Source organism: Oreochromis aureus, linkage group 14 (assembly GCF_013358895.1).
Source record: "Oreochromis aureus strain Israel breed Guangdong linkage group 14, ZZ_aureus, whole genome shotgun sequence".
Lineage (NCBI taxonomy): Eukaryota > Metazoa > Chordata > Actinopteri > Cichliformes > Cichlidae > Oreochromis > Oreochromis aureus.
In genome coordinates this window covers 26,063,158-26,090,232 of record NC_052955.1, presented here as the reverse complement: position 1 = coordinate 26,090,232, position 27,075 = coordinate 26,063,158, and the positions used below count along the sequence as shown (strand labels likewise).

Here is a 27,075-nt window from a genome sequence, read left to right as displayed (position 1 = left end):
GCGCTCGTACGTCATTGTCATGAGACACTCTCACAAACAAAATCACAGTTTAGCAACGCAGTAACGCAATGTGCTTACGGGAAAGTAACAGTAATCTAATTACTTTTTTTGCAATAGTAATCCCTTACTTTACTTGTTACATGAAAAAAGTAATCCGATTACAGTAACACGTTACTTGTAACTCCCCATCTCTGCTACTGATGATGTTTAAATTTTCTTGTGCCCTGTGTTGGTGGCATTTTGAATTTGAATCTTTGTCAAACTTTATATTTTTTATGTTTTCAGATCAGCTGTTAACATGACATATGGTTTTATATTGTCTAGTTTCTGCATACTCTGATCACACCTGCTTATTCAGACCTGCACATATGGACTGTAGTGATGGGTACGTTACACATTTTTGTGTTCTTCAGCCTTATTTCTGTCACTTCTGTTTATTTTTATTTATTTTTATTATTATTTCATGAAATCTGAAATCACACTGTAAGATCTTTGTAAACAGACTTTCTTGCCTCATCTATTGTTTTATTAACCAAAATTATATTTGCACCTCGAAAGCTTCTGTAGCTTCTTGCATTAACTCAGTTGTGTGGCTCACAGGAATGGTTATTTGTATTTTGAAGCAGATGAGGTGAGAATGAGGAAAAAATGAATATTTTGCATCCTGGAAGCTTCTTAGTTTGTTGACCTGTATAGCCGATTCATTAGCATAGCTGGCATAATGTGATAATTGAAGTTTTGGCTTCAGCTTCTTTGTCTGGCTCAGGATCACTGACCATTTTGATCTGATGAGCTAACATCGAAGTAGACCGGCTTGTTTAGAAGCGGGCCAACCGGCTGGCAAGAGCTCTGTTTTTCAGATACAAGGCAAGCGGCCATCATTTGACAGGGGGAGTAACATAAAGAAAGCATGCTACCTAACCAGGCGACCCAGATAGCGCCACAGTCTGCCTTTGTGGGCCAGGCAGCAGGAGAGTATCTTTGCAAATGAAGTGAAAAGAGCAAGGTGTTCAAATTAAGGCTCTAATTATGTGGAATGACGATCTGTCCTCTGCTTGTGACGTCCCGTCGGACATCGTCAGATAGAAACGGCCCAGAGAGCAACTTCCTGAAGAAGAACTGGTATTTGATGTGTTAATAATCAGGAATCAACTCATAACCTGGAAACTATTCAAACTTCCTTTCTCCTTGTTCAGTGGGTTCCCTAATGTGTATTTCTTAGCAGTTATAACCAGCAGAACTGTGGATAAAAACAACAAGTGAGGAATTAGAAAATAATTAAATCACTGTTAAATTAATTTAATTTAAAATAATTAAATCATTTTTCTACAGTTATTTAAGACTTGCGTCCAAGAGTTTTCTGACACACATGATGCCAATTGAGAATTTGAAAAAAATAAAAGCAGGTCACAGATAGCTGACGGAGAAAAGCCAGTTTCCTTCTTTTCTTTTAGTTCTTGAAGTTTATGTCAGAGAAAGGTTAGTCTACTGTCCTACCACAAGAGGCGAAAGTGTAGAAACCACCAGCCTACTACCAATCTAAGATCTTGATCAGATTGTAGAGAGCTCAGTCTAAGAAATCTAAAGGTGGGAGAGGAGTGGGTGTGGATTTGATTTTTAAAAGTAGCGGTGTTAAGGGGAGTGTGTCTGTACTTAAAAGGAGCATGGACCGTGTATAAAAGACAGACGTAGCTGCTTGGACATCACTCATTGGTTACTGAGGTCCTGTTGTAAAGCATCAAGCTGAGCATGTGATCATCACCAGCCTGATGCTTTGGAAGCAAATGATGAGCAAAGGATTGATCTACTAAGATTCCCCGCAGAAGTCTAAATCAGGCTTTAGTCTCTCATCCTGCAGATGATCCTTGTTCTGCTCTGCAGCCTTGGTGAGTTCAGCAAAGAAGCACATGAAGCAGAAAATGCAGAAGGTTCGTGTTCAGGCGATCCTACAATTTGCAGTGGAGCTTCAGAGCAGAATTAAGATTACTGTCATAAGGTACAATCCAACACAGACCGAGGAGAAGCTCAAGCAGCTGATAGATCTGAAAGACTGCCACAACAGCAACCTGGCAGTAAGAAAACACAATATAGGAAGGGCCAGAGTTAGCTGGTTAGCAGCAACTGAACTTTCAAAGTAATGCCAAGGGGATTGTCTACTAGTTTATTGATGGTAAACAGCATTGTTGTCTCAGTTTTTATTATTCCCAGCGGGGATGTGCAGAGGCCATGAGTTGAACTGTGTCTGCTCAGATGAAAAGTGTTTCGGGCAGATTCACTCTGAGCAAAGACGGAGACCTGAGGGCCATGAGGAAAAAACAACTTTACTTCTTGCATCTGAGCGATTGTGTGCTATTTGTTTTACCATTTCTGGCTTATGCGAGGAAGGAATGCAGAACCTACTTTTATATTTTGGCATTGCTATCCAATCACATGACTGGGAACGATCTTCTGGGAATGGAAGAGCCAGGTCAGTCCAAACTGAATAGAAAAGATTCAGCTCTTAATTTATGCCACCAGATCTGTGTTTCCCCTCAGATCTGATCACCGCAGACATCCTGTTACTTGTAACTCCAAAGACCCACAATGTAGAAATGAGAACACAAGTCAGGCTCCATATTTGTCCATAATTGAAAGAAAAGAGAATACTGCGATTAGACTTACAGCTTTGGTAAATTAACCACTCCAATTGGAAAGTGTCACCGCCACTGTGTTCATTATAAAAAATAGCCCAATGCTTCTGCAGGAAAACATTCAGATCAGTTCTGTGGTTTATTAAAGAAACAAATAAGACGTCACACCGATTATTGTTACAAATATATGTGCTCAAAAACATCCCTAGAAAATGAAACCAATAATAATCAGTGTCACATTTAAGCATGGCAAACACACTATTATTATTACTAGTGAAGACAGGACACGATCTACAAAGAGGGATTTAAAGAAAAGCCAGCAGAGTATGAACACAGTTCTGTTGCAGCAACTTGTAATTTTATGCACTGCGGCTCGTAATAATTACCGAGAATACAGACACAGGACATTAAGTAGCAAACGCTGATATGAGGACAGTTCAGAGTTTGCTGGGTTCATGCATCAAGACTTAGCGTAGCCTTTATTCTTCCTGACAGAGACATTTAATAACAAAACACAAATAACATGACCTCAGTTTAAGAACTAAATGACCCGAATGAAAGAGCTCAACTTGGAACTGCTGAACAAATCAGCAGCTTTTGTAGCATGCAGTTGTTGTAAGTGCAAACTGAAGACTGTTGAAGGCTACAGTTGTTGCAAAAACATCTAACAGCGTGTACAATCTTATTAAAGAAGTCTTATATGGCTTTACTACCCTGTGGTCCCTGAGGTTTTCCTGCTCTCAAATCTGCAGAGTGTGACGCTTTAATGATTTTGTGGGAGGGAAATTTGCAGCTCTGCTAATTCAGCCCTTCCCAACCCTCACCATTCGTAAGGCGAATGACTAAAATATAGGCGCCCGCACCGTTGCTGATGTTGCTGAAATGTGTGATTTACACGACTGCGGTTAGCACAGAGAGCAGCCGTGACTCTGGCCCCTTTTACCCAGCAACGCCGTCTATTAAACCTGCACTTACGTATTTTACGGTTGGCAACCTGTGCTTTCATCTTTCAGTCTGTAGTGTTAACATATTGAGAGTTAGTTTATTGTTCAGTCATAACGTACAGTGCTTGAACGTGTTTCTGTTTTTCTCATTTTTATGTGTCATATTTTTCCATCAGTGTCAAAAAGTGGCAATGATGAGTGGTTTTTGTGCGTTTTATGTTTCATCTGACGGCATCTCATGCATCAACCAGGACAGGACAAAACAACTTCTGTAAACCACAGATTTAATAAAGATGTCATTTTACGTTATTGGTTCCCTTTACATTGTAGCTATTGGCTGTGCAAGATGCAGGGGCCCATCAGTGGTGCATGCACACAGCTGGTGAATTTATGGCTGCATACTAATCAGACAACAGTCGCACATGCATTACAAAAACTGTTTTCATCCCAGTCGCTTAAGCACCCAGTGTGTAATAGTGTAGCTGCTCATTCGACACCAATCCAAGTGATTAATGACGCTGCAGCTGAGTAAATTGCCATTCATGTCTTCTGTGCTGTTGATAAAGATTGTGCTGGTGATGAAGTGTCTGTTAATAAGACACATGAAGGAAACTAAACCTGATATGAATCAACAAACAGATAATAAATGGGCTGATAGCATTATCTGGCTGATGTGACATGATTTCTAAGTCATTTTAAAAAGAAAGAAGCACTCTTTTATAGTGAACAGAACCTGTACTTAGGATACCTTTTGATACCAAATTCTGGAAACTTCGTGTTGTTTGTTTGTTTTCTTTTCTTTTCTCTTCTTTTCTTTTTATTACCGTAGGCAGCGCATTGTATGTGCTGGGGCTGCAGTACTTCCTGAACTGACAAGCTCAGTATACAAATGTTTTTGTCTTATCCTTACATGCTGAAGAAGAAGAAAATGCCCAAAAGCACAGAAAATAACTACACATGGAAAAATGCAAGTAGTGCAACTGCCACAATAGTCGTCTCCCAAGCTTTTATACAAAAGGTGTGGAAGTAATTTGTTTTGTTATCCTACATTTTAACATTTTTTTTCCTTTGAGACAGTTGCTATAGCCATTGTGAGGTCAGCTATGTCAGATAACTTTAGGCAACAGTGCTAACCACCGTGCTACTGTGCTGCCCAAAATATATATATAAATATTTGCATAAATGCTTAAGCTAATATAATAATTACTTACTTTATACCCCATAATAAAGTCAGCAAACTGTTATATTTAAGTGAAATGATGTGATAATTACCTTACCATTATATTTTATTAGTAGCCATTAGCTGCTAGCTACTAGCGTAGTTAGCTAACTTAGATAAACTAGTATCTAAGGGGGTGTCCAAATTCATGGGCTGCATCCTCCTGAGGACCCGGCCCACGTAGACCGCGAAGGCCTGGTCCTCAGGTGGATGCAGCCCATGAATTTGGACCCCCCTGAAAGCTACCTAGCTTAGCTTTACAGACTGTTAATGCAGCTATTGGGTAAATGCTGATAGTTAAATTAATAACATCAACGTGTGGTCTGGCCAGGTTAGCATTTATGATAACTATTTACTATTTCATTGCTGCTGAAATGGGAGTTTTACTGAACTCTTAAAATTCAGTGTTACAAACTGAAGCAACTGGTCATGTGTTCAGCTGCTAGTGAGGGGAGGGGCTGTGTGTCTGTCTGCAGCACTGCTGGCATTGATACTGTTGCAAGTGAGTATCTAATCCAGTATTAATTTCTAGTATCAGAGCTTTGATTTTCTGGCAACCTTAATCCCTAATGACTGATACACCGGTGGCCTAAAATGGTTACATTACATATTTTTTGTTTAAATCTGGATTTGTATTTGAATACTAACAAACAGAAATTTTGACCAGTGAATGAGGAACTATTACAGGTTTTATATTTAGCCAGGTCAATTCAGAAATGTCACTCAAAACCAGAAACAACAATCTAATGAAGATAAACAGATACTTGTTTCAGCAGACCAGCACCCTAATTCTCTTTAAAGGTGACGTCAGAGTGCTTTGATTGTTGGTACAGATCATCTGTTAAAACTATGACAGGCTAACAGCAATAAATGGCAAATAGGAGACTATTTATTTAATATCAACACATTTTAGTCCATTTACAACGCCAAGCCAATTCATCTGTCTGTTTCACTGGGGTGAAAAACACTTTTTTTACATGGACAGTGTATAAAAATATGGCCAACAGCATTGCAAATCACACTGAAGCAGATCTATGCAATCCCCAAAAGTCCCCTAATCCAGCAGTACATGCTTCAAAGCTGCTTAATCTCTGATTGTAGGGGCAGAGCAGTCCATGTTATAGGTTTACCATCTGGAGAGACTAGGACAGATGTATTGGAATTCTGCTAAGCATCAATGCAGATTTGTACCCGTAGATGCAGCCTGCATTTCAAACACAAAGTACATCATGCTACTTATGGACAAATCAAACAAATGGGCTGGAGAACAAATGCTTGAACTTTGAGTTGGCAAAGTGTTGAGAGCAACAAAAGTGAGACGGGAAAACCATCATCTGAAGCAATTCCTCACATCCACCCCAGATAATGACCAAAAATGAAAATGGATACCATTACTGTCACTGCATTAATAAAAATGACACATAAAGCCACAGCAGCAAATACATTTAAGCGTCTGGAGTCATTAACACGCTGAATTTATTACAACTCCTGTTACAGTTCCTACCCAAAGCTCATGGATAACACCAAACAATCCAATCGGAGGCGTGCGACGATGATGATGTGTGAAGATGTCAGTCCAGCATTACAGGAGACTAATGGAAGTCGGAGAGCTGCTGCCACAAAACGCACAGCAGAAAATTATCTGGGTGTCAGACTCAATTACAGTCGCCTTCCCTCGTGAAAAATAGACTAAGTTAAGAGAAAATAATTTGATCAAGAGAAGCAAAGCTAAAGATGGGTGGTTAAGCAAGCACATCTGAAGTCTCGCAAAAACTGCAAAGCTATGGAGAGACGCCTGATTTATGCTGGCTATTAATATGATGGCATCATTGTTACACTGGCCTGGGTTATTTCAGTCTAAGCACTTAGAGGAATCCAATCTCTGCTTAAAGTGGAATAAACAGCTTTTTCTGTCATGTCTATGCTTCTGCACCAAAAGTAAGGCGAGGCTAATTCTGAGCAGCCTGAAAACTCTGATTTCTTACTGAGATCATGCACATGAAGCTGTTCTTATCATTGAAAACTCAAGTAAAGTAAAAACATTATTGGCAAGGTCATTTAGATATTCTAATATAACCATATTAACCAAGTCCAAGGAAGCTGGTAGTTGTATTTCTAATCAAGCTACTTAGCATTTCCATTCTCAGATGGGCAAACTTATTCAAAAAAAATGCTGCACATTGCAAAAAACTAAGGGTAAGGATGAAAAAAACACACACACATGAATGCAACTTTTCTCAAATGACCCTGTGCACACACCCACCACATCTGTGCTGCTACTTTAAAATCCAGCCAGTTTGTGAGAGCGCTCCTTTGACGTTAATTAGCGCAGCAGAGTATGGATGAGAGGTGACAGTAACAACCAAGAAGACCCTTGACTCAAATTATGATGGAGCTTATTTGACGGTGATGGAAACAAGCCATTCCTGAAGCTGCGGACACCGGAGACTGCTGTTTGGGCTTGACGAGAGCTTAGTTATGAGTCAGTGTCTGCAGGAATGTAACAGCATAACAGTGCCATTGTGTAGTTTGCAAATGCCTGCGAGTCAACGGGAGTTCAAGTACCCTTCAAACAACTATTTCGTGAACTGTGCATTAACCCTTCGTCATCCCTTTCTTAGTTTAGAGTCACACTGTTGCCACTTCACACACATTTGTGAAGTGTCCAATGACGTGTGGATTTTCTATGTGCTAGAATTCCTAATCCTGGTTACTGTACGTTTATTTTATTAGTTTAACTAAAGGTTCTTTTGTTCTTGTTTGTTTGAATTGTTTTTTAGTGCAGGGAGTCTTCATAATAGCAGTTCTGCAGGGCACACACAGTCACCATGGAAACTGATGTGATCCTGTTAAAAGGGTGGCTGTAACCATGATAGGAAAAAAATGCGTTTTTGCTTTTTGCAGCTCCCTCCAGTGGCCAGTGATTTTTTCATCTTTTTTGGGGGGTATGGGGGCGTAAGGAACAACCTAGGGCAGGGTGTTACATCAATACATGAAGTTTGAGCTTGTTAAATCAAACTGCTGCTGAGATAAAAGCTCACTTCCTCTTCAGTGGATGTCACAGACTGTTTTGAGAAATAACTTTCATGAGGTTTATCTAAAGGTCATTTGTGTTCTGTAAAAGATTTTTTAAAAGGAACAACCAACTTGTCATTCTGTGGAAACATTTTTAACCCTTGAAAGCCAGAACCATGAACTAATTCCCCCCAAATTATATATATATATGTTTTTAAAGAAAGTAAAAGTGTTTATTGAACCTTTTGACAAATATTTTACAAGTTATAATGAGCATTTATGAGTTTTAAACATATTTCATCATGTTGGCTATATCCAACAATGCTTTTCTTAAATTATTATTTAGGTATTAAACTAGGTTCACATGACTCAGCCTTGAGACGTCTGACAGTATTACTGCACACAACAATTATTTAATGCAGGCGGGTCAAACTTATTTTACACTGTGGGCTACATGCAGGTTACTTTGATCTTTATTGGGCCAGACTAGTCAAACTACATGATAAATGTGTAAGATTATAGAAAAAGTTGTTCATTAACCAGCCCGTCCTGTAATTATAAATTCTAACGTTTTTTTACACAGCAGATAGGGAGAAAACGGGGACTTCCTCTGATGTAATAGTTTATCTATTACTTGATAATTATTATTAGTTTTTTCAGTTTTATGAAAACTGAAAAAAAAATAGAAAATTGTTTGCCCCTTTCAAAACGATTCCTGCTCATTGTATCTGACTTCACTTGTAAATGAAGCACCAGAAATATGTAACTACACAAACACTTCAAGGTCACGGTAATGAGAGACAGCTGCAGCAATCATGCAAAAAACTGCTTTCTGAGAGAAGTTTCATAGAGTCTGCTTCATATTTCTTATTAGAATATCAGGATGTTGTCAAACAGGTGAAGACAAAACCACTTTGATAGGGACCACAGAAGTAATAAAGTCTCTAAGTCAGCCACTTCCCTCCATGTTGACTACCTCACAGTTTTCAGACTCTCTAGTCAGCTTGTTCTCTCCTCCATGTCATGAACACACTGACAGATGTAAGCAGCTTTAGGGACTTTCAGTAGGTTACACCACTAGATTTCTTTTAAGTTTCCTTTAAGTCATAGATTTGGTTTATTTACCAAGAGGTAAAAAAAGAAGAAGAAGAAGAAAAAGGGGAAAATTAGTTGACAGTAGGTGTGTGCAGATGAGGCAGAGAAAGAGGAAGGTGGAGAGAGCAAGGGCAGAGTGTGAGGCGGGGGTGAGGGAGGATGCACTGCAGTGCTGACCGCTGCGAGACTCATCCATCCAGAACATGCTGAGCTGCTCTGCTTCGCTCACTGGCTTCAAGTCAACTTCAGAGTCTGAATACGTTCATGACTTTGATTGAGGACTTCTTCGCTCTGCGCAGCACTTGCCCGAACGCTCCAAAGTTATTTAGCATCCCCCACCACTGCCCACACTCCTTCCTCTTCCTCAGATTTGCAGCTGAGCCACATAGTCAATAAATTTATACCTCTTAAACAACAGGCCGGCTTCTCTTCACTTTTCACAGCATTACCAGACCAAAGGCTCGGGTTATTCAGGGGATTCAATTATTTAGAAGTTGTTAATGCTTTCATTGTGTGTGTACCTGGAATTAATCTATTACTGAGGCAGCCAGCGAGTGGCTTGTTGTAAACAGCTTGAAGAGACACAAAGGTGACGTCTGCCACCGATCCATTTAAACGAGTGACAAACTGCATACCCACTACCCTGCAGGACCGAGCTGTGACAGAATTGCTGCCATTGTTACCTGAATGCTGTTGCTGCTGTGAACACGTGGATGCGGCACGCTCTGAAGCCAAACAGACTCAGAACTGATCCTTTGTGCAAACATTTGTGCCTACTCCATGTTTTTTTAACCTTAACGTATGCACGATGAAACGCAAACAAAAAAATTCTATATAAGATTCTGAAAAGCAAACACACCTACCTGTTCAAACAAGAAAACTCCCACAACTCCAAGCACACTTGTCCCTGGTAAGCACTTCAGTTCAACTTACTTTCTCTCTCTCATAAGATGCAGCAGAATACCGTAGCACACTATGAATTCATTCATGCTCGCTGTCTGAATTTAAGTCATCACAACAACAGCAGTTTGGTAACAAGATTAAAAATGTCAATTTATTAATTAAAAAAATGATTGTTGTTTGTCGGGTTTGCCGGCTTCTGTTTTAGTTAGCAGGATTATGCAAACACCACCATGCTGAATATCATTAAACTTGGTGCAAAGGTGGAGCCTGGGAAAAGGAGCAACCAGTGAAGATACAGATCCCTCCATCTATAGCGTTGTGGACACTGGGAGGAACTTTATTTCTAATTTACATTTATGCATGATTTTTTTTTCTTTTATTCTCTGCATATCGATAGGAGTTGATACTTTTATTTTGAAAGGAGAAAGACGACAAATGGGGAAAGTGGGAAGCATCAACCGGTATGTTTTTGAGAGGCTGTGTGGGTAATCCATCCAGTATCCATGGCCAAAGAGCTGGACTTAGACACAGGTGGGCTAGTGCAGTTTGTACTAGCCAGTAGTGTCTGCTTAATAAGCAAGACTCATTAACAGACTCTTCAGAGACTCAACAGTCAGGACCAAATGGGGCTGAGTGCCTCAGACTAACCAGACTGAGGACATCACCAATTATATTGCATCTCCATGGGAGCATGTTCCCATTTGTTGCTTCTATGAGACAGTTCAGGGCGGCTCCTCTTGAACTTGGCTGGTGCTCAGGGGCAGCCACAACCAAAAAACAATCCAGTCCTGCAACAATGGGACTTGTTGATTCAGGGTTGGTTCTGAGGTCTATGTGAGTGTGTTCATGGGGCCAATACAATATTCATTTGAATAAGAATGACCTTGCATCTCTTAAGAGACCATTTATTTTTTCATAATTCCTGTCAGTAAAGAGTTCTGTTCAATTTGCCAACCTTCCTATACGTTAATGCTTTGCATATATATATCTATCTCTGCTATATCTATCTATCATCTATCTATGTATCTATCTAGATAGATAGATAGATAGATAGATAGATAGATAGATAGATAGATAGATAGATAGATAGATAGATAGATATGGTAAAGACTGATCTGTGAGATTAATATTATGTGAAATTCATAGAAAGATTTCTGAAAGAAAAGGGACACCAGACAGTTATAAGAACAAAAGGAGAATGTGTAATAAGCATAATAAACAGGATAAAGATTAAAACAAATAGGATTTAAACTCAGGATGTGTGTGGGTGAAGCAAGGAGCACTACACATCAGTTTTCCTCCCTTTTTATCCAATTCAGGGTCGCTTGTGCTGCTGGAGCCTATCCTAAGAGGTGGGGTACACCCTGCACAGATCACCAGGCTGGATTATTTTCTTTTCAGAACTGTGAGATAAAGCATCAGCCGTCTGCTTTGTGACTGTTCTTCTACCTGACTGTGTAAATCAGCTGCATAGATTAGAAATTTTCTTTGAAAGGTATTGTTTTTGAGAGCGCAACTTTGACTGACTGAACTGATTGCGAGGCGTCTGCACCTCTGCTTGCAGCTGTGTGCTGATGTCCCATCAGCAGACGAGTCGAGACATCTCAAGTACTGACCAGGATGGAGGTGTCACTTGGATACACCTCCGTCTTCTGACAGTGTCAATCAAACGAACAAAGAAAAAAGAGCTTTGAAGACATTATTGTCAGAACAGCAGCTCTTTTTAAATGATTTTTTAAACCAGGTGTGATAGTTGCTGAAAATATCAGTTATCCATACCTAAAGAAAAGAAAAACTGTGGTGGCTCTGGGTGTAATACAAAAAAATGTATTCATTAAATCGAGCTATTTATAACCTCCTCCCTCCAATTTTATGGAGCTGAAACATCTGTGACTGTGTGGCGTTTTGGCTGAGTTGGGAAACAGCAGTTTTCCATTGAAAGCTGAACCCCCTGTGATGTTACACGTTTTTAGCCAGAACTGCTGGGAGTTTGTGAAGCACAATAAACCTACAGTAGAGTTGGCACAATCGCCATGTACTACCAGTCACACAAGCTATATGATAAAAAGCAAAACACTTCAGCAGCCTCTTCGTATCCCTGCAATAAAAAGTGTTTTAAAATGACAGCGAAGAGCACAAAGAGAAAAAAGAAAAAACAGACACACACCGCGCTCAAATTCACGACCTTTTGTTCCCTGTAACTGCTGTCAAACCACGCTGTGTAGTTCAAAAAAATATAAATCACAACCACTGTACTGAAAAATACAGTTATTTATCGTAAATCCACTGTCACTTCACGGGGAGTAGCCCACGGTGCAATAATGCGCCCCGGTGTTTCCTACATCGCTCATTGTTCGGCACACTTTGATAGATGCGCACCATCTGACGCTCAGTACTGAATCATATCCGAGCTGCAACAGAAGATGTGAAGAAATCCCATCAATTAACAGAAATCCGGCGTACACGGCAGCTCGCGTGGGGCGTTAAACGTCTCATTAATACAGTTTCCCTTTGCGCAAGGACCGTGCGTAAAAGGGTTCATCCCGACGCTTCTTTGGTTTAAAACATAAAATAGTCCTACCTCGCTCATGATGGACAGTAATGCAGAAGTTTCCCTCCCTGCTCTCACTGCGTGTCTTGTTGGAAAGTGAAGTTTCGGGCACGGTGGTCTTTAGAAGAGTGGCTCGCCGCGGACAGAGCAGCTTTATAAAGCGTTAAGCCCAACTCCTCCGTGTCATCACATCACTAATAAACCAATAGGAACGCCGTGGGCAAATGTGTGTCCCAAGTCACCACCCAACTTCTTCAAGCTTTCATACGCTGTGTAAGCCCTTTTCACGGTGATCAGCCAAACGGAGCCGCTCTCTCCTGTTGATGAACACCCACTCACAAAATGTGAGCACCGGGAGGCATTTCATGCGCCAGTCATCATGTCATCAATGAACAGCAACATGTACCGCTGTCATTTCCACCTCAGCATGTGCGCCAGCGCGAGCTCCGTGGCAAAAACTCAGTAGTAAAATTAGTAGCTTCTATCATTTCCCTTAAAAAAAAGGGTAATAATCACTGATGGAAATCGACTTTATAATGTTTGTGGCAGTTCTCTGTTGTACAATTCCTCTTATACTGCTTTGCAGTACATTACACTCGGATACGGGATTAGTTATGCCTGAATAAATGTTTACACTGGCTTTTTCTTTCATGGAATCTCAAACAATGTTGAATTTGTTTAAGCTTTGGGTTTTAGGTTTATTAAATTTCTTGAAGGTGAAGGTGCTTGTCTCCATTAAGAATATAAAGTATTTCTAGTAATCCTTTTACTGCAATCTACAGTAACTGCATCCAGCCCTGTCCATTTCCCTTTTCATCCCATTCAGCATCTATTTCAAATTGTAGTAGGTAATCATCATTTGTCCTCAATCCCTTGATCCATTTTAAAAATTGCATGCAATGTTTATCAAACTGAGCATGTTAAATGGCAAGCAGCTTCAATCCGGTATCCAGAAGGTAACTTCCATCTGCACCATGTACATGTACATGGAAATTGCCTCAGATAAAGAGGAACAGGTCCAGTATTCACAAAGCTTTGATGTGGATGCTATTTGAAGGTTGTTCGGCTTTCTTGTGGACTATCACTGGAGTGCCTTGAAGTCCCAGTGGAGTTCAGATAGATGGAAGAAGAGGAAAGCACTTACAAATGAAGCCTAACAGCGCTGCTGCGCTGACCTATGTGAGTCTCAGAGTTACTGTCAAACGCTGACGAGCTGAGGCGGATTTGTAGTGAAAATGGCTTTGGGTGTCTTTGTTCTGCAGAAATAGACCTCAAACTCGTCAGCTTGAGGTAGTTGGAGGAAAAAGAAGTTACTTTGCTAAATGTAGCAGCTAGTAATGCAGCTGATAGAGGGTTACAAAGTTAGTGAAAAGCAATGTACTGCTGCATTACAGCTACTTGTATTAAAAACAGTTTACTCCTTGTACAAAATGACTGTTTGTATCACTCAGTATGTCTTCCTTCCTTACCCTGGAAGGAGAACATACTCGATGTGTTACATCACTGTGTTATAGACAAACTCGGTGTCATTAATGAGTTACTGTGTCCTACAGTGCCCAGTTGCTCTGCAAACCTAAAAAAAGAACAACCAGGGTTACAAAAAATGAATGTTACAGAGTATAAATTCTTAATCTAAGAGCGTTATTGAGCACTTTAAAATGCAACTTGAAAGTTATCTTGCTCTACAGTATTCAATTCAAGCATTTGCTCATGTAAGGTCATTTTTAAACTTCACTCGGTCTTTTGCTCAAAGAACTCCAGCTGCTAAATCTCTCTTTTATAGTTGGTCATACATATAAATTATTAGCATTTGTATCCACACTTCAGAGCTATAAAAAAGTTTTCTATGGACATAGTTGCATGTTTTTTTCCAGCATGAATTTGTGGCCTAGTGCGGCCAAGCTGGAAGTTCCGTAAACCTGCATTCTTTCTAATGGCCAGCAGAGGGAGACTGCTGTGGCCTCATCTCTCACTGGATTTCCTGTTTATGGTGACAATGGCTAGTTTTAAGTAGAACGGAACCGATATATTGGCTATTGGCTAGTAGCCGATAAACTATGTTATGATGTTGATGTTGAATAGTTTGTCCACTAGAGGGCACTCTGCAACTTACCTGTTAGCAACACAAATGTTTGGAATGCCACAAACCCAACAACCAGAATCAGGTGTAAACGAGTAATCCACAACTCGCTTTGTCACTAAAGCAATATTTTTAGTTAAACTGCATAGTTACAATATCTTAGAAGGAACTCACAAATTACTGGTTATTTTTATGTTTTTTAAATCTCCAAATATCGGTATTGGTATTAATCTTAAAAGTTCCCATTTCAACTTGACTCTAGTTTTAAGTCACTGATACAGTGTTCATAATGTCCACATATGATGTTCCTTTCCTCAGTGGAAAATCAACAGTTTAGCAGAGTGTGGTTATCAGATCCAGTCTTTGCATGTGCCTTGTGGCTCCAAAATCCTGGAATTCTCTTCATTAAAATTTTATTTACATAGTGCCAAACAGTTGCCTCAAAGAACTTTATATTGTAAGGTAAATACGCTACAAAAAACACAAAAAGAAATAGAGAAAACCCCAATAATCAGATGACCCCAATGAGCAAGCACTTTGGTGACAGTGGGAAGGGAAAACTCTCTCTCGGCCATCTACTGCGACCTGTTGAGGGTGAGGGGAGGAAGACAGGACAAAGGCATGCTGTGGACAAGAGCCAGAGATTATTGGTTACTAATGATTAACTGCAGAGTGGCATGTCAACACACAGTGCTTAAAAAAAAAGATCATGACAAACCAACAGCAGTCCAAAAAACAAAGACATTTACTCACAAAAGGGGGTCTGCCCGAGACTTTTGCTCTAATTATCAAGAGAACAAAAGTGAAGGAAGTCATATATACATGTAAGTCTGATGACTTACTTGGTGTTCAGTCTAGCAGGACACAACAACTCTTTGAACTGCTGTGAAACACAAGTACCCAAAAACCCTCCTCTGTATAGGATTGCATAAATGTTCAAATAGTGTGATTTCAGCAAGTGTTCTGGCATGCAGAGACTATAATACAATCATTAAACATTACTGAACCCTTCTTTTTTTAACCTTTGAAATGTGAAAATTTCTACAATTTTCTGAGAAGAAATAACCATAATGAAGACATACTGGGGTAAAAAATGGAGTAAGAACATTTTTACTGTGCACTTCCTCTCCTTCATCTTCACATGCAGTATATCCTCAGGATAAAAACAAAGCCTGTCTTGAAAACAGTGCACCTAACAGAATAACCTAATGTTTAAATGTTTAACTGCAGCAATTAAAAGGCAAAAGAAGAAAACAGCTGATTGTGTCCACAGGGAAGACAGCAGTGAAACATTTACAATCAGGAACAGATTGCCAGTCAGCTAGTGGCACAGAGACGTCAGAGCAACATTTTGAGAAACATCTGGCTGTCCTTGAGGAGAAAGTGAGCATCACCTTAAAGTGAGGGAAGGTGTTTTCATCTAAGGATGCATAACATGCACAATGAGCATGAACTTACGAACTGACCGTGTGTGTGTGTGTGTGTTCATTAATTAAGGGGAAAAAAAGTTTTCCAAACCTCCTTGGCCCTGTGTGAAAAACTTACTGCCCAGACTTTCCTGTAATAACAAAACTGAAAGTTTTTGTTAATTCACAGTTCCTTTAGTGTAATATAAATGGCCATGTGGGCCGGTCTGTATTAATAGAAAAGCTGTAAAAAGTCCAAAATTTACGCTCTCTGTCACAGTTACCACAGCTCTCCAGTGGGCCAATTCTGGGCCCCAGGCCTTATGTTTGTCACCCCTGCATAAGACTAAAAATAGGATGCCACCAGTAAAAATCAGTGGTTACTCTTGCAGCACCAACAACTTCTGATCCTGAGGCAACAGCACAGGTTGCCTGGTTGGAGGAAACCTGAGGCAGACTGACAGCAATCACTCTCAGACAGATTTTCAAAGGTGTGCAAATAACTGGTATCCAACTGATGAATGCAGACAGACTCCCAACACGTTGACTGCAGTTGAAATCGCCATCCTGCAACAAATATGTCACCATTTATAGAAGAATTTCTGTTCCAAATCTAGTTAATGTGAATTCCTGTGTATGCAGACAGCAACAGATTTGGGAACTTTACTTGCAAACTGATAGCAGACTGACATCTTATTGCTGTAATTGCCTTCGACTGGTCATAAACTTGTTGCCATCTCCCAAGCAGCCATTTCAAAGTCCATTGCATGCAGTCACAATACGTTTGGTCTCCAATCAAAGTTTTCTTTGTGTGACAGTAGAATAATGAGATGTCCATTAAACTACAACCAAGCTGGATTTGAATCACACTGTATTCTAATGTGGGATTGGTTATTGTTTGCCATTATTAAACACTGCACCTTAAAACTTCCCATTAACAGTGTTAATGCTGTTATATTTTCTGTAAGTTTTGGATTCATGAATTAAAACCTCTGTTTTGTTTTCCTCCAGATACTCTTCCCTCAGAGAGTTTCACTGAACCTATTTTTATTCTCTACGTTGTGTCTGGATGATGCAGTGCGCACATTTATGTAAATATATGTTAACTAGGCCTTTTGTAGACATTTGAGTTCTCCAAGATTAAAATTATTTTTGCTGTTTTGTTAGGAAGCTCTATATACACACAGAAAGTCCACGCTGTCTTTGACCTGGAAATAAATAGAATCTGGTTAAAATATTTTTCATAATCTAAAACGTAAACACTGTCATTTATTTAAATTTTTTCAGAGTACAGCAAAGAAATGATACAAACACATGAAATTCTGTGGTTGATCACGTTCTTCCATGGCTCCTCCATAAAGCATGCACTAGCTCTCACAGAATCAATCCCATCTTTATTAAAGAGACAGAGAAGCATTTCGACCACGGGCAGTTTTTCCTTTCATCTGCTTCTGTCTGAGGAAGCCAATCCCAGCCCAGCAGGTTGGTGCACAGGAACAAAGAGAGTGGCCGCAGTGCCCTTTTTGCTACAGGGTGATGCTGTGGATAAAAATAAACACCTTCACATATCCATTTGAAACAATATGAGCACGAGTGTTACGATATAAATCACTTTTGTCATGACCCATAACAACACAAGTTATTGATTACGGCAGTAAGACCTCAGTCAAGTGGAGTGCTAGGTGAAAGTGTCGTAATTGATCATTTACTTATCAAACGTGACAAGTCGAAGGATTCACTACTGTCACAGTAAGTGTAACATAATCACACATCCTCGCATGGACAGTTTCATTATTTTTACAATGTAATAATATGAACATTGTGTTTAACATCTGAAGAGAACTGCATAAAACATGTAATTTGCAGCTGAAGTAGTCACCAAATAATACAGTTTATGGAGGATTTTTCATAACTTTGACATTTGTGACCTGCTTGTTTAAAGTTACAGCGCCAAGCATCACACATGCTGAATACTGTTTCTGTTGTTTAAATAGGATTTGCTGAAAATATGCCCACACCTTTCCACCACCAGCCCCTACTGACTCGACCATCTGAATGTGGCAGCAGAAGTTGAGACCCATCAGACCAGGCAACTCAACTCTTACATTCTTTTGGTGAACATATGTGAGCTGTAGTCACAATTTCCTGTTCTTAGTTTTCAGGAGTGGCACCCAGTGTGGTCTTCTGCTACTGTAGCTCATGTTGTTCAAGGGTTCAGGGATGCTTTTCTGCATGGTTATGTAATTTGTAAAGTGGTTGGTTAGTGTAGAAAACAAGTCTTAGCACTATTAGAGAGCAGACTGTTCATTACTGTATGGCTCTACGTTTTATACAGTATATCAATTGCACAAAAGCAGAGAAGGCAGAGAGCTGCAGGTCTATGTTTTTTAGCAGTAAAATAATTTTCATGTGCATGATCACTACTAATGTGAGTCCTTTGCTCAACTACAGTGGAGTTCACTTCCTTTCGACATAAGCACTTTAAAGCACAGGCACTCAAGGCGTTACTTCACGCTTAAACTCCGAGTTGGGAACGTGTGCTTGAACTTACTGACAGAAACATCGACACTTTCCACTACAGAGACACACCATGAAGATCTAGTGAGCAATAATTGCTTACTGTAGATCAGGACAGTCTCTTATGCTATTCTGCCTCATTACTTGCAAAATAATAAGGTGCAATTTAGAAATGATTTTTTTAAAATTGATTCCCTCCTGTTCAGAGCCCATTTGTATAATAAACTGCTGCATTTAAAGTGCCCTGAATCACAAGTACAATAGATGCACACAGATTGGTCTTGGTGTCACTGTTGTGGACTCGGTGACAGCTCACAGAGTTTCACAGCACACATAGTCTGAACAACAGGAGCTAAGTGTAAAGAATAATTCACAGTCACTCTGCACTGCGGGCGACGTTACCAGATATATGATACACAGCTGAGTGCACAGTACAAGTCTGTCCTCACAAGCAGCAACCCTGCAGGATTACAGTATACTATAGTCCTGTGAATCCTCTATGCCACAGACTATATCTGCACAGGAAGTCCTTATCGTTATGTGATCAGACTCTACAGAAGGAAGCTGGACTTCATCTGTAGCTTGCTGCCTGCAGTTACCCAGATCATAGATGTGTATCAGTGGCACCATGATGAAGAACATGCCTGTGACTTTCAATTATACGAGAAAAACGGATGTCAAATACAACACATCTTCTTTCTCCAGTATCATAAATGTGTCTGCTGGCTTTAGATATTAAGAGAGTTTGTGCTGCTGCTTAAATAAATCTGCAAATCATTTGTAAGACAGGAGGCTCTCAGCTCAGTCCTGTGAAAATAAGACCGAGATTAATTGTGGATGAAACAGTAAGGAGTAGGAAAGCAAAGAGTAGCGGCATAATATGCAAACAAGATGACACTGAATGTGTTAGAAGACAGAAAATTTTAAATAAAGGAAAGAAAATCAGCTCCCTTGAGGAGAGCCTCTGCTCAGAAGGAGGAGAACAACCAGATCAGAGATGCCTAGAAGGAGAAAAGTGAACAGATCAAAGTTTGTTTTAAAAAAAAAGAAAAAAGAAACAAGCAAAAGTAGATTGGGACAGCTTGTGAAGGAAATAAGAATACGCTGAGCTACGGATTAAACAAAAATGAACATGAGTATATGAAAAAATGGGAGCCTTAATATGAGAGGAATGACTGGCCTGATTTAGAGCGAGCAGTGGAAACAGAAAAGTGATGCTCTCGAGAAGAAGAGCTTCGGGAAAGAGCTGACTGATGATGGGGATAAATCGAAAAGAAACATGGAGAAGGTGGAGAAAGACGAGCCCAAACTGCAGTGGCGTATCTTCTGAAGGAAGATGAAAAGACGAGCACAGCTGGGCTAAATGAAGGAACTCAAACACCCAAGGCTTCAGGAGATCCAGCTTCAGGTACGCTGTCTCAGCTCGTACTTCTTGCAAATGAAGCATCAGATCAGTTCAGAACAAACACTCAAAGGTGAAATAAGACTGCATATGGATTCTCTCTGGCTTTTAAAATAGACCATACTTATCCCTGTGAATATGTGAATGCTTTACAGACCTATCCTTCCTACTGCTAAGTGTGGTGGCAAGGCCAGTGTAGGCTGTCAGCCATCAGCTAATCAAGATTCTCCTATTTGTCACAGCAGGACACCAGACCCAGAGGTGTATGGCAGAGAGAAGTCGAGCTGTGGCCGGCAGTGACAGAGCAGCAGCAAGACCTACGCAAGGAGAGCTGCAAACACAGTGTCTATGTGAAAGGCTGAACAGAGTGTCTGGGGTCATGTGTGGGGTCTCCCCATAAAAGTCAGTGTTACGCCAGGGTTTACTGCCAATCCAGGAAATACTGGGGATTATAGCAACTGTGCATAGATCTGGAAGTTGATTGGCTTTCCATCTGGTTTTATTCTGTTGCTTCCATAAGAATTAAGAAGTTAGCAGCCATGTGTTGCCAATTAAATGCACTCAATTAATCGATCATCAGCATGTGCGAGCACCTCTGTGAAGGCCAAAGGTTAGGTGGTTCGTTAGACTGGAGTGTTCAGGTGTGTGTTAACATGATGCTACAGTCTTTAAAGGAGTGGACGTCCGAACGCGTGCAATGCTCAGAGAAACTGTTAAAAGCCAAGTTTTTCTGACAACTCAGACTCTACAGGCCTCAGTTAGCATGTTAAATGCTAGGGTTCATGACAGTACAATTACAAAAATACTGAATAAGCATGGCTTGTTTGGAAAGGTTCCCAGGACAAAGCCTCTTCTCTCTAAAAAGAACATGGCAGCATGGCTTAGGTTTACAAAGCTGCATCTGAATGAATCACAAGACTTGAAATGTTTGGCCTAATGCACAGCGCCATGTTTGGAGAAAATCAAACACAGTATATCAGCACAAACACCTCCTACCAACTGCCAAGCATGGTGTTGAAGACGGAGTGAAGATTTAGGCTTGTTTTGCAGACCTGGACACCAAAATATTGTAGAGATAAATATGAGGTCATCTCCCCACATAGCAGACAGGTCTGGCCCGGATCTGGTGTCAAGCCGGCACTGCTGGCTGACTTCTGGCATGATAAATGGTATGTCATCCAGATAAGGGCCAGGCCTGGTACTGATGGCACTGTTTATGTGATGGCATGCCACATCTGGCCCGATTATGGTTTGGGTTATGTGGCCCAGGCTCATAGAAAACAGGTCTTCCCCGGATCCGGCATCAAGCTGTTACTTCTGACTGACTGGTGTCATGGCAGGGTGTATGTCAACCAGATGTGGGTCAGGTCTGGCAATGACGGCACTATTTATGTTTCTATTTTCCTATTTTAGTTAGAAGACCCAAATGCCATGTTGCAATACTATACTGCTATGGTAGCCAACGTTTCAAATGCAGGTTTGACAGGTTTGTGAGTGTACACTTTATCCAAAACCTAGTGATGGTTTACTCATTTTTAACACTGGGTGGCTGTAGCTCAGGAGGTAAAGCAGGTCACCTACTGATCAGAAGGTTAGTCTTTCGATCCCTGTCTCATCCAGTCAAGAGTGTGAATGTGCATGAATGTAGTTAGGAAGCACTCGGTTTAGAAAAATTGGATGAATATGGCATGTTGTATAGAGCACTTTGAGTAATTTGGGAGAGTAGAAAAGCGCTATATAAGAATCAGTCCATTCACTGCCTGAACAGAGTTTCGTCATGTTACTTTTGCACTATATGTTTCGGCACATGTTATTATTACATGGCTTGATTAAGGAACACATTAGGCTCACATCTGGGGCTAGAGCTGAAACTGTTCTGGGCCAGCACAGGGCCAGCAGTGTGTCTGCAACTGGCTTTGTGCTGGCCCATGTGTGGGCCACATCTGGCAAACCAGATCTGGTCCACCAAAGGGCCGTCATTCTTTGCGGTATGTGGGCCATGTGTAAGCGCATAGTGTGGGCCAGATCCGGGCCATACCAATTTTGCTATGTGGGTCTGCGACAGCTAAAGCTTGGCTAAAATTGGAACATGCAACAAGACAATGATTCCGCATCAGAGCAGAAAATCCACAACACAATGGCTCAAAAAGCAAAGAGTCAAGATGCTGCAAAGGTCCCATCAAAGTCCAGACCGCAAACTGATTGAAACTATGGGCAGAACCTTAAGAAAATTGTGCATAAATGAGTGCTTACAAAATTCAATGAACTGAAGCTAGGATGTAAGGAGTGGTACAAAATTCCTCCACATCAATGTGAGAGACTGATGAAGTCATGCAGAAAAGAACTGCTTTAACTTATTGCTGCTAAAAGTGGTACTTAGTTTTTCACAGGACTGCAGAGAGTGCTGCGAAAGCGTTCTTTTTCACGTAATTGTGCAGTAACATTAGAGTCAATGTCCGATTTCGGAACCGATGCACTCGGGGCTGGATTGATATGAAAAGAGTTTTTTAATGTTAGTTTGCCTTTGGGGAAATACATATTTATAGAGAGCCTGTCTCTTTCCTCTTGTGTAAGGTTGTACTATTTGCACAGGCTCAGGCCATTATATCAGCAGTCATGTCTCTTGTCTCGATATGTTTGAATAAGATACAACCGCACGGTGCTCAGCGCTGACACGTTACAAGTGCAGCTCTTATAATTTTAGTCGCGGGTGCAGGGCGGTGTGAGAGCAATAGGGCGGTGTGGAATAGCATAGACAGCTTTTTGGCAAATGCATATAGTCATTGTCTATGTTAGCATGAATATATTTTATTTCAAGTACACTGCAGTCAAAGCAGAATGTCTTTGCTATCATTAAGGAACCTGTCGGCCCATTCCTCCCCCTGCTTTTGTCATTTAAATTAAAGTTCAGCGACTGTATGAAACAGTGGCATTTCAGTACAGTAATTGAGGGAGGAAGCCAGTGTTCTGTGGCACAGTGATTTTGAGACAGAAGCTGGTATTTTATAACAGTAAAACCAGCATAAAGCAAAGGCATATGACCTTTTGCCCTTTAGACATTACTGCGTCTCGTCAAAATACAATCTTTCCCTTATATGTTGCCCACCATCCCCGATTTGCGTGTGTGTGTGTGTGCTCCTCATCCCACACACACACACACCCTCTAAACAAACATTGTGTCAAACGAGCCTGGAGACATTCTCTTTGTTTTTATGACTGTAGTTGGCAATTTAATCCAATCCTGTGAGAACAGCCCATAGCTACCAGAGACAGCTGCATAATGAAATCTCACGCAGAGGAAACCTGACAGCTCTGTCTGCCTGGAATCCTCCTCCTCCTCCTCATGATGTACAGCGATTGTCCCTCTCCTCTTTCACACTTTTCATTTGTCTTCTTCTTTATGTCCACTCCTTATTGTTGTCTCTCCTACGCCTTGTGATGTCCCGCGTCTCTTTGACTGTCATCTGCTGTGGTCAGATCCTGAGTGGTGAAACGCTCTCCCTCATCTGTTGATGCTGAACCATTTTTTTAATAAGCGCTCCTGCTGAGCATTAAAAGCCACACAGCCAATCAGCTTTCATTAGCACGCAGATCACTGAAGACAAAGTAGGGTGTAGCTAATGAGATGTATACTTTGGGTTTGTGAGAGGGGAAAGCAGAATACAGCTCTGGTTTCTCAGTGCCCGAAGAAGAGAGTAACCAAAGGATGACATAGGATATCACAGTTTCAGCATTTTTTTAAAATTTTGCAGACAAGTTCAGTTCTCCTGACAAGCGCCAAACCCAGTCCATCGGATTGCCAGATGGAGAAGCGTGATTCATCACTTCAGAGAGCATGTCTCCACTGCTCTAGAGTCCAGTGGCAGCATGCTTTACACTGTTGCATCCCACACTTTGCATTGCACTATGTGATGTAAGCCTCAAATGCAGCTGCTTGGCCATGAAAACCCATTCCATGAAGCCCTCTACCCACTGTTCCTGAGCTAATCTGAAGGCCACATGAAGATTGGAGGTCTATAGCGATTAACTCTGCAGAAAGTGCAGAAAGCGACCTCTGCACACTTTGCACCTCAGCGTCTGCTGACCGCGCTATGGGAACCACTTTGTTTCTGAGTTGCTGTCATTCCCAACAACACCTAACTGTGGAATATTTAGTAGAGTGGAAATGTCACGACTGGACTTGTTGCATAGGTGGCATCCTATCATTGTACCACACATGAATTCACTGAGCTCCTGAGAGGGAGTCATTCTTCCACAAATGTTTGTAGAAGCAGTCTGCATGTTTAGGGGCTTCGTTTTGTCAGTTGGTTGCTGATCACCTGTGGCCATGGAAGTGATGGGAACACCTGAATTCAATGATTTAAATAAAGTGAATACTTTTGGCAATGTAGGATATGAACACTCATACATAAATCATATGTAATCATATAAATCATAAATAAACCAATATACATCTCCTTTTCTCTCTTTCACAGACACACAGGGGAACTGTGTGTCTGTGAAAGAGAGTGCATCTCTCCAGCTGTCATGCCCAGTGAGGTTCTCCAGCAGAGCACGGACACGTCATTTCATGTCTCAGCTCTACACACTACACTTATTAGTGGCTAATTACTGTGAATATTGCCAGTCTGAGGAAAGTTATGACAGACTTTCTACATGCTGAGTGTCAGCCTGACAAGAGAGAGATGTAGCAACAGATGAAGTGGAACCCACAGACTTGCTGTCCGGAGCGCTCTGGAGAAGTCTGAACTCAATTTGTCTTGCCTTGTCTCGATTGCTGATCAATACCAATTGTATTACAAGTGGAGCAGAGCCACGTCAATGAGCACAGTCAGCACCTGCACATAGATGGATTGGTGTGGGAATATTGGCAATGCTGCTGTTTTTTCATATCAGGGAGAAACACATAGTAACTGAATCCATCCCTCGCGTCATGTATTTCAATAGCAAATTAACGATGATCATATTGTCAGTTATTTGATCGCAAAGTCAATTTGAGGTCTGAATCTTTAGCAGCTGCATGTCAAGAAAACAGAAGGAAGAAAGCACTGAAGCCAAAATATTGCAAAAGAGACTTTGGGAGTTTGTTTGTTTGTTTGTTTTGTTGTTGTCTTTCAAAAGTACAGCACATGGAAATACAGTATAGAAGCCAAATCAGAGTTTGAACGATTCTAACCAGCTTGAAAGTCAGGATTTGTAATGACCACATTTATCCTTCAACACAGCCTGCGCTCTCTTAGTCAAGCTTTTCTGTCATTTCTTTAAGTAGTCTCCTAGAAGGATTAGGCTAGTAGGTTCCTTGAAGGACACTCAGAGCTCTGCTTTGGATGGTAGCTGCCTTTTGTTCAGCTCTCAGGTACATTACAAATACACTTTAGACTGGGTTCTTTGGGAAGTTGTTTGTTATGTGTGCACAAAACACTGGTTTATCCCTTGAGTAAGGTGCCTTTAATAAATACTGATCAGTGTGGCTTCTTGGATGCATATATTTTCTATTTTCTTGCCAAGAGATTTGCACTTGAGTCTTACTCTCACTGATCTGGCTCTTTACTTTCATTTTGTATTATGTCATACTTTCTTTGCCTCCTGGGTGAGGTGTTCCGGGCATGTCCCGACGGGAGGAGGCCCTGGGGCAGACCCAAGACACGGTGGAGAGATTATGTCTCTCGGCTGGCCTGGGAACGCCTTGGTGTTCCCCCTAACAAGAAACAGGAGGTGGCGAGGGAGGTATGGTCTCTGCTTAGGCTGTTGCCCCTACATCCTGGTCCTGGATAAGTGGAAGAAAAAAAGTTTAATAAATTCAATGTCTTGACCGGTGTCTTAAGCAAAATGCTACTATAACAAGTGTTAGGTCTTACAAGTGTACAGAAATTTAAAAAAAAAAAAAAAAACACACAAATTTTTCATAGAATATTACAAATAACCACATAAATTTGTCAGTTTTTGCTTTAGTCTGGTTTTTTAGGGGGTGTTGCCTCAAACAAAGAAGGAGAGCTCTGTGGCTTTTAGCAGAGACAGGAGAAATGAGGGCCATTTTTATATAATTGTACCATCATCTTGTCCAATAACTGCATGAAAAAAAATCTGATAGATTTGAACTGTTTTAAGTACAGAAATGTCAAATATTACAAAATAAAAAAGCTAACTCCATTTATGCAAAGAATATTAAAAGCTTTTACATTGCCGGGACCACATTTACGGAAGTGTTAAAAGCAGCTCTTTCATTATGTGTGTTATTACATCGTAATGCTGAAAACCAGAACAGTACCAGCATGAACAGAAGTAACAGAGAGCAGACAATCGTTCCACTGAAACAGTTACATAAGTCTGAAAATGTCAGGTAAAAGCAGGCAGTGCAGTGACACATCAGAGAGTTTGATTTGAAGGTAAACAAACATTGCGTTTGTTTTAGTGCAGCTTTTATGCAGCTTGAGGACAGAAAGAAAAAAAAAACAAACCCGAGGAAGACTTTGGGCTCAGTTTCTTGGAAAAAGAGTGATTCTTTGTTGACTTTCATTTTCTCACAACAAAGGGGCTAAAATCAAGACCATGCACAAAGAAATCCACATCCGCAGGAGGTGTGCAATTATATTGCTTCATGCGGTCTTTGGCTCAGCTGGGAAAGAGAGGCGCTGTAGATCCTGTCATTAGCTGAATAAAAGAAAGAAAAAAAAGAAAGAAAGTCCTGAAAGAGAGAACCAGTCAAGTCAGCAGCAAACGAGGGTGCAGCCGTGATGAGTCAGTGCTTAATTATTACACAACCTTGGTCCTCAATGACATTATTGGAAACTGATTCTGATGATTACTTCATGGTGTATTTTATGAGACATGAAATTGCTGAACGAAGCACAAGTCCTCTTGAACCGGAGCACAAAAGGCTCTGGCAGAGCTTGTGGGTACATTGCTGATAGCCTATCGATACCCTTTAGCTTGGCAAGCTATTAATTGCTTCCAGTTCACCCAAAAGCCCAGGGCGAAAGCCTGTGACAGAGACTGGCTAATGGGTTTGTTCATTTGGGGTGCAGGAACATCAATTAGATATCAACTGGTGGTAAAACTAAGTATAAAAACAGACATTCACGCGTCTGGAGAACCAACTTTCATAAAGTGCAAGTACTGGACACTGTATTATTAGTAGAATAGCTCTTACTTTGACATAAATTCTTTTTCTGTGAGGTTCTGCAGCTCACTGCATTAAGTCAGTCAATCTATGAAACTGCAGCAGAAGGTTAAAGCCCCCTCTATCTCAGTACCCATCACACTTCTATTATTTGTCCAATATTATTCCAGATTGCCATCTCTCCTTAGAAACA

General features: G+C 40.7%; 1 protein-coding gene across 1 annotated transcript in view; it reads right to left on the bottom strand.

Annotated features, from left to right (window-relative positions):
• Nucleotides 1–12,588, bottom strand: part of pcp4b (Purkinje cell protein 4b) — a 43,337-nt gene extending 30,749 nt beyond the window's left edge. Inside the window, exon 1 of the mRNA XM_031752711.2 lies at nt 12,388–12,588. Coding sequence (XP_031608571.1) covers nt 12,388–12,396 — 9 coding nt within the window. The 5' untranslated portion in view covers nt 12,397–12,588. The remainder of the gene's footprint in view (nt 1–12,387) is intronic.
• Nucleotides 12,589–27,075: the final 14,487 nt, after the last annotated feature.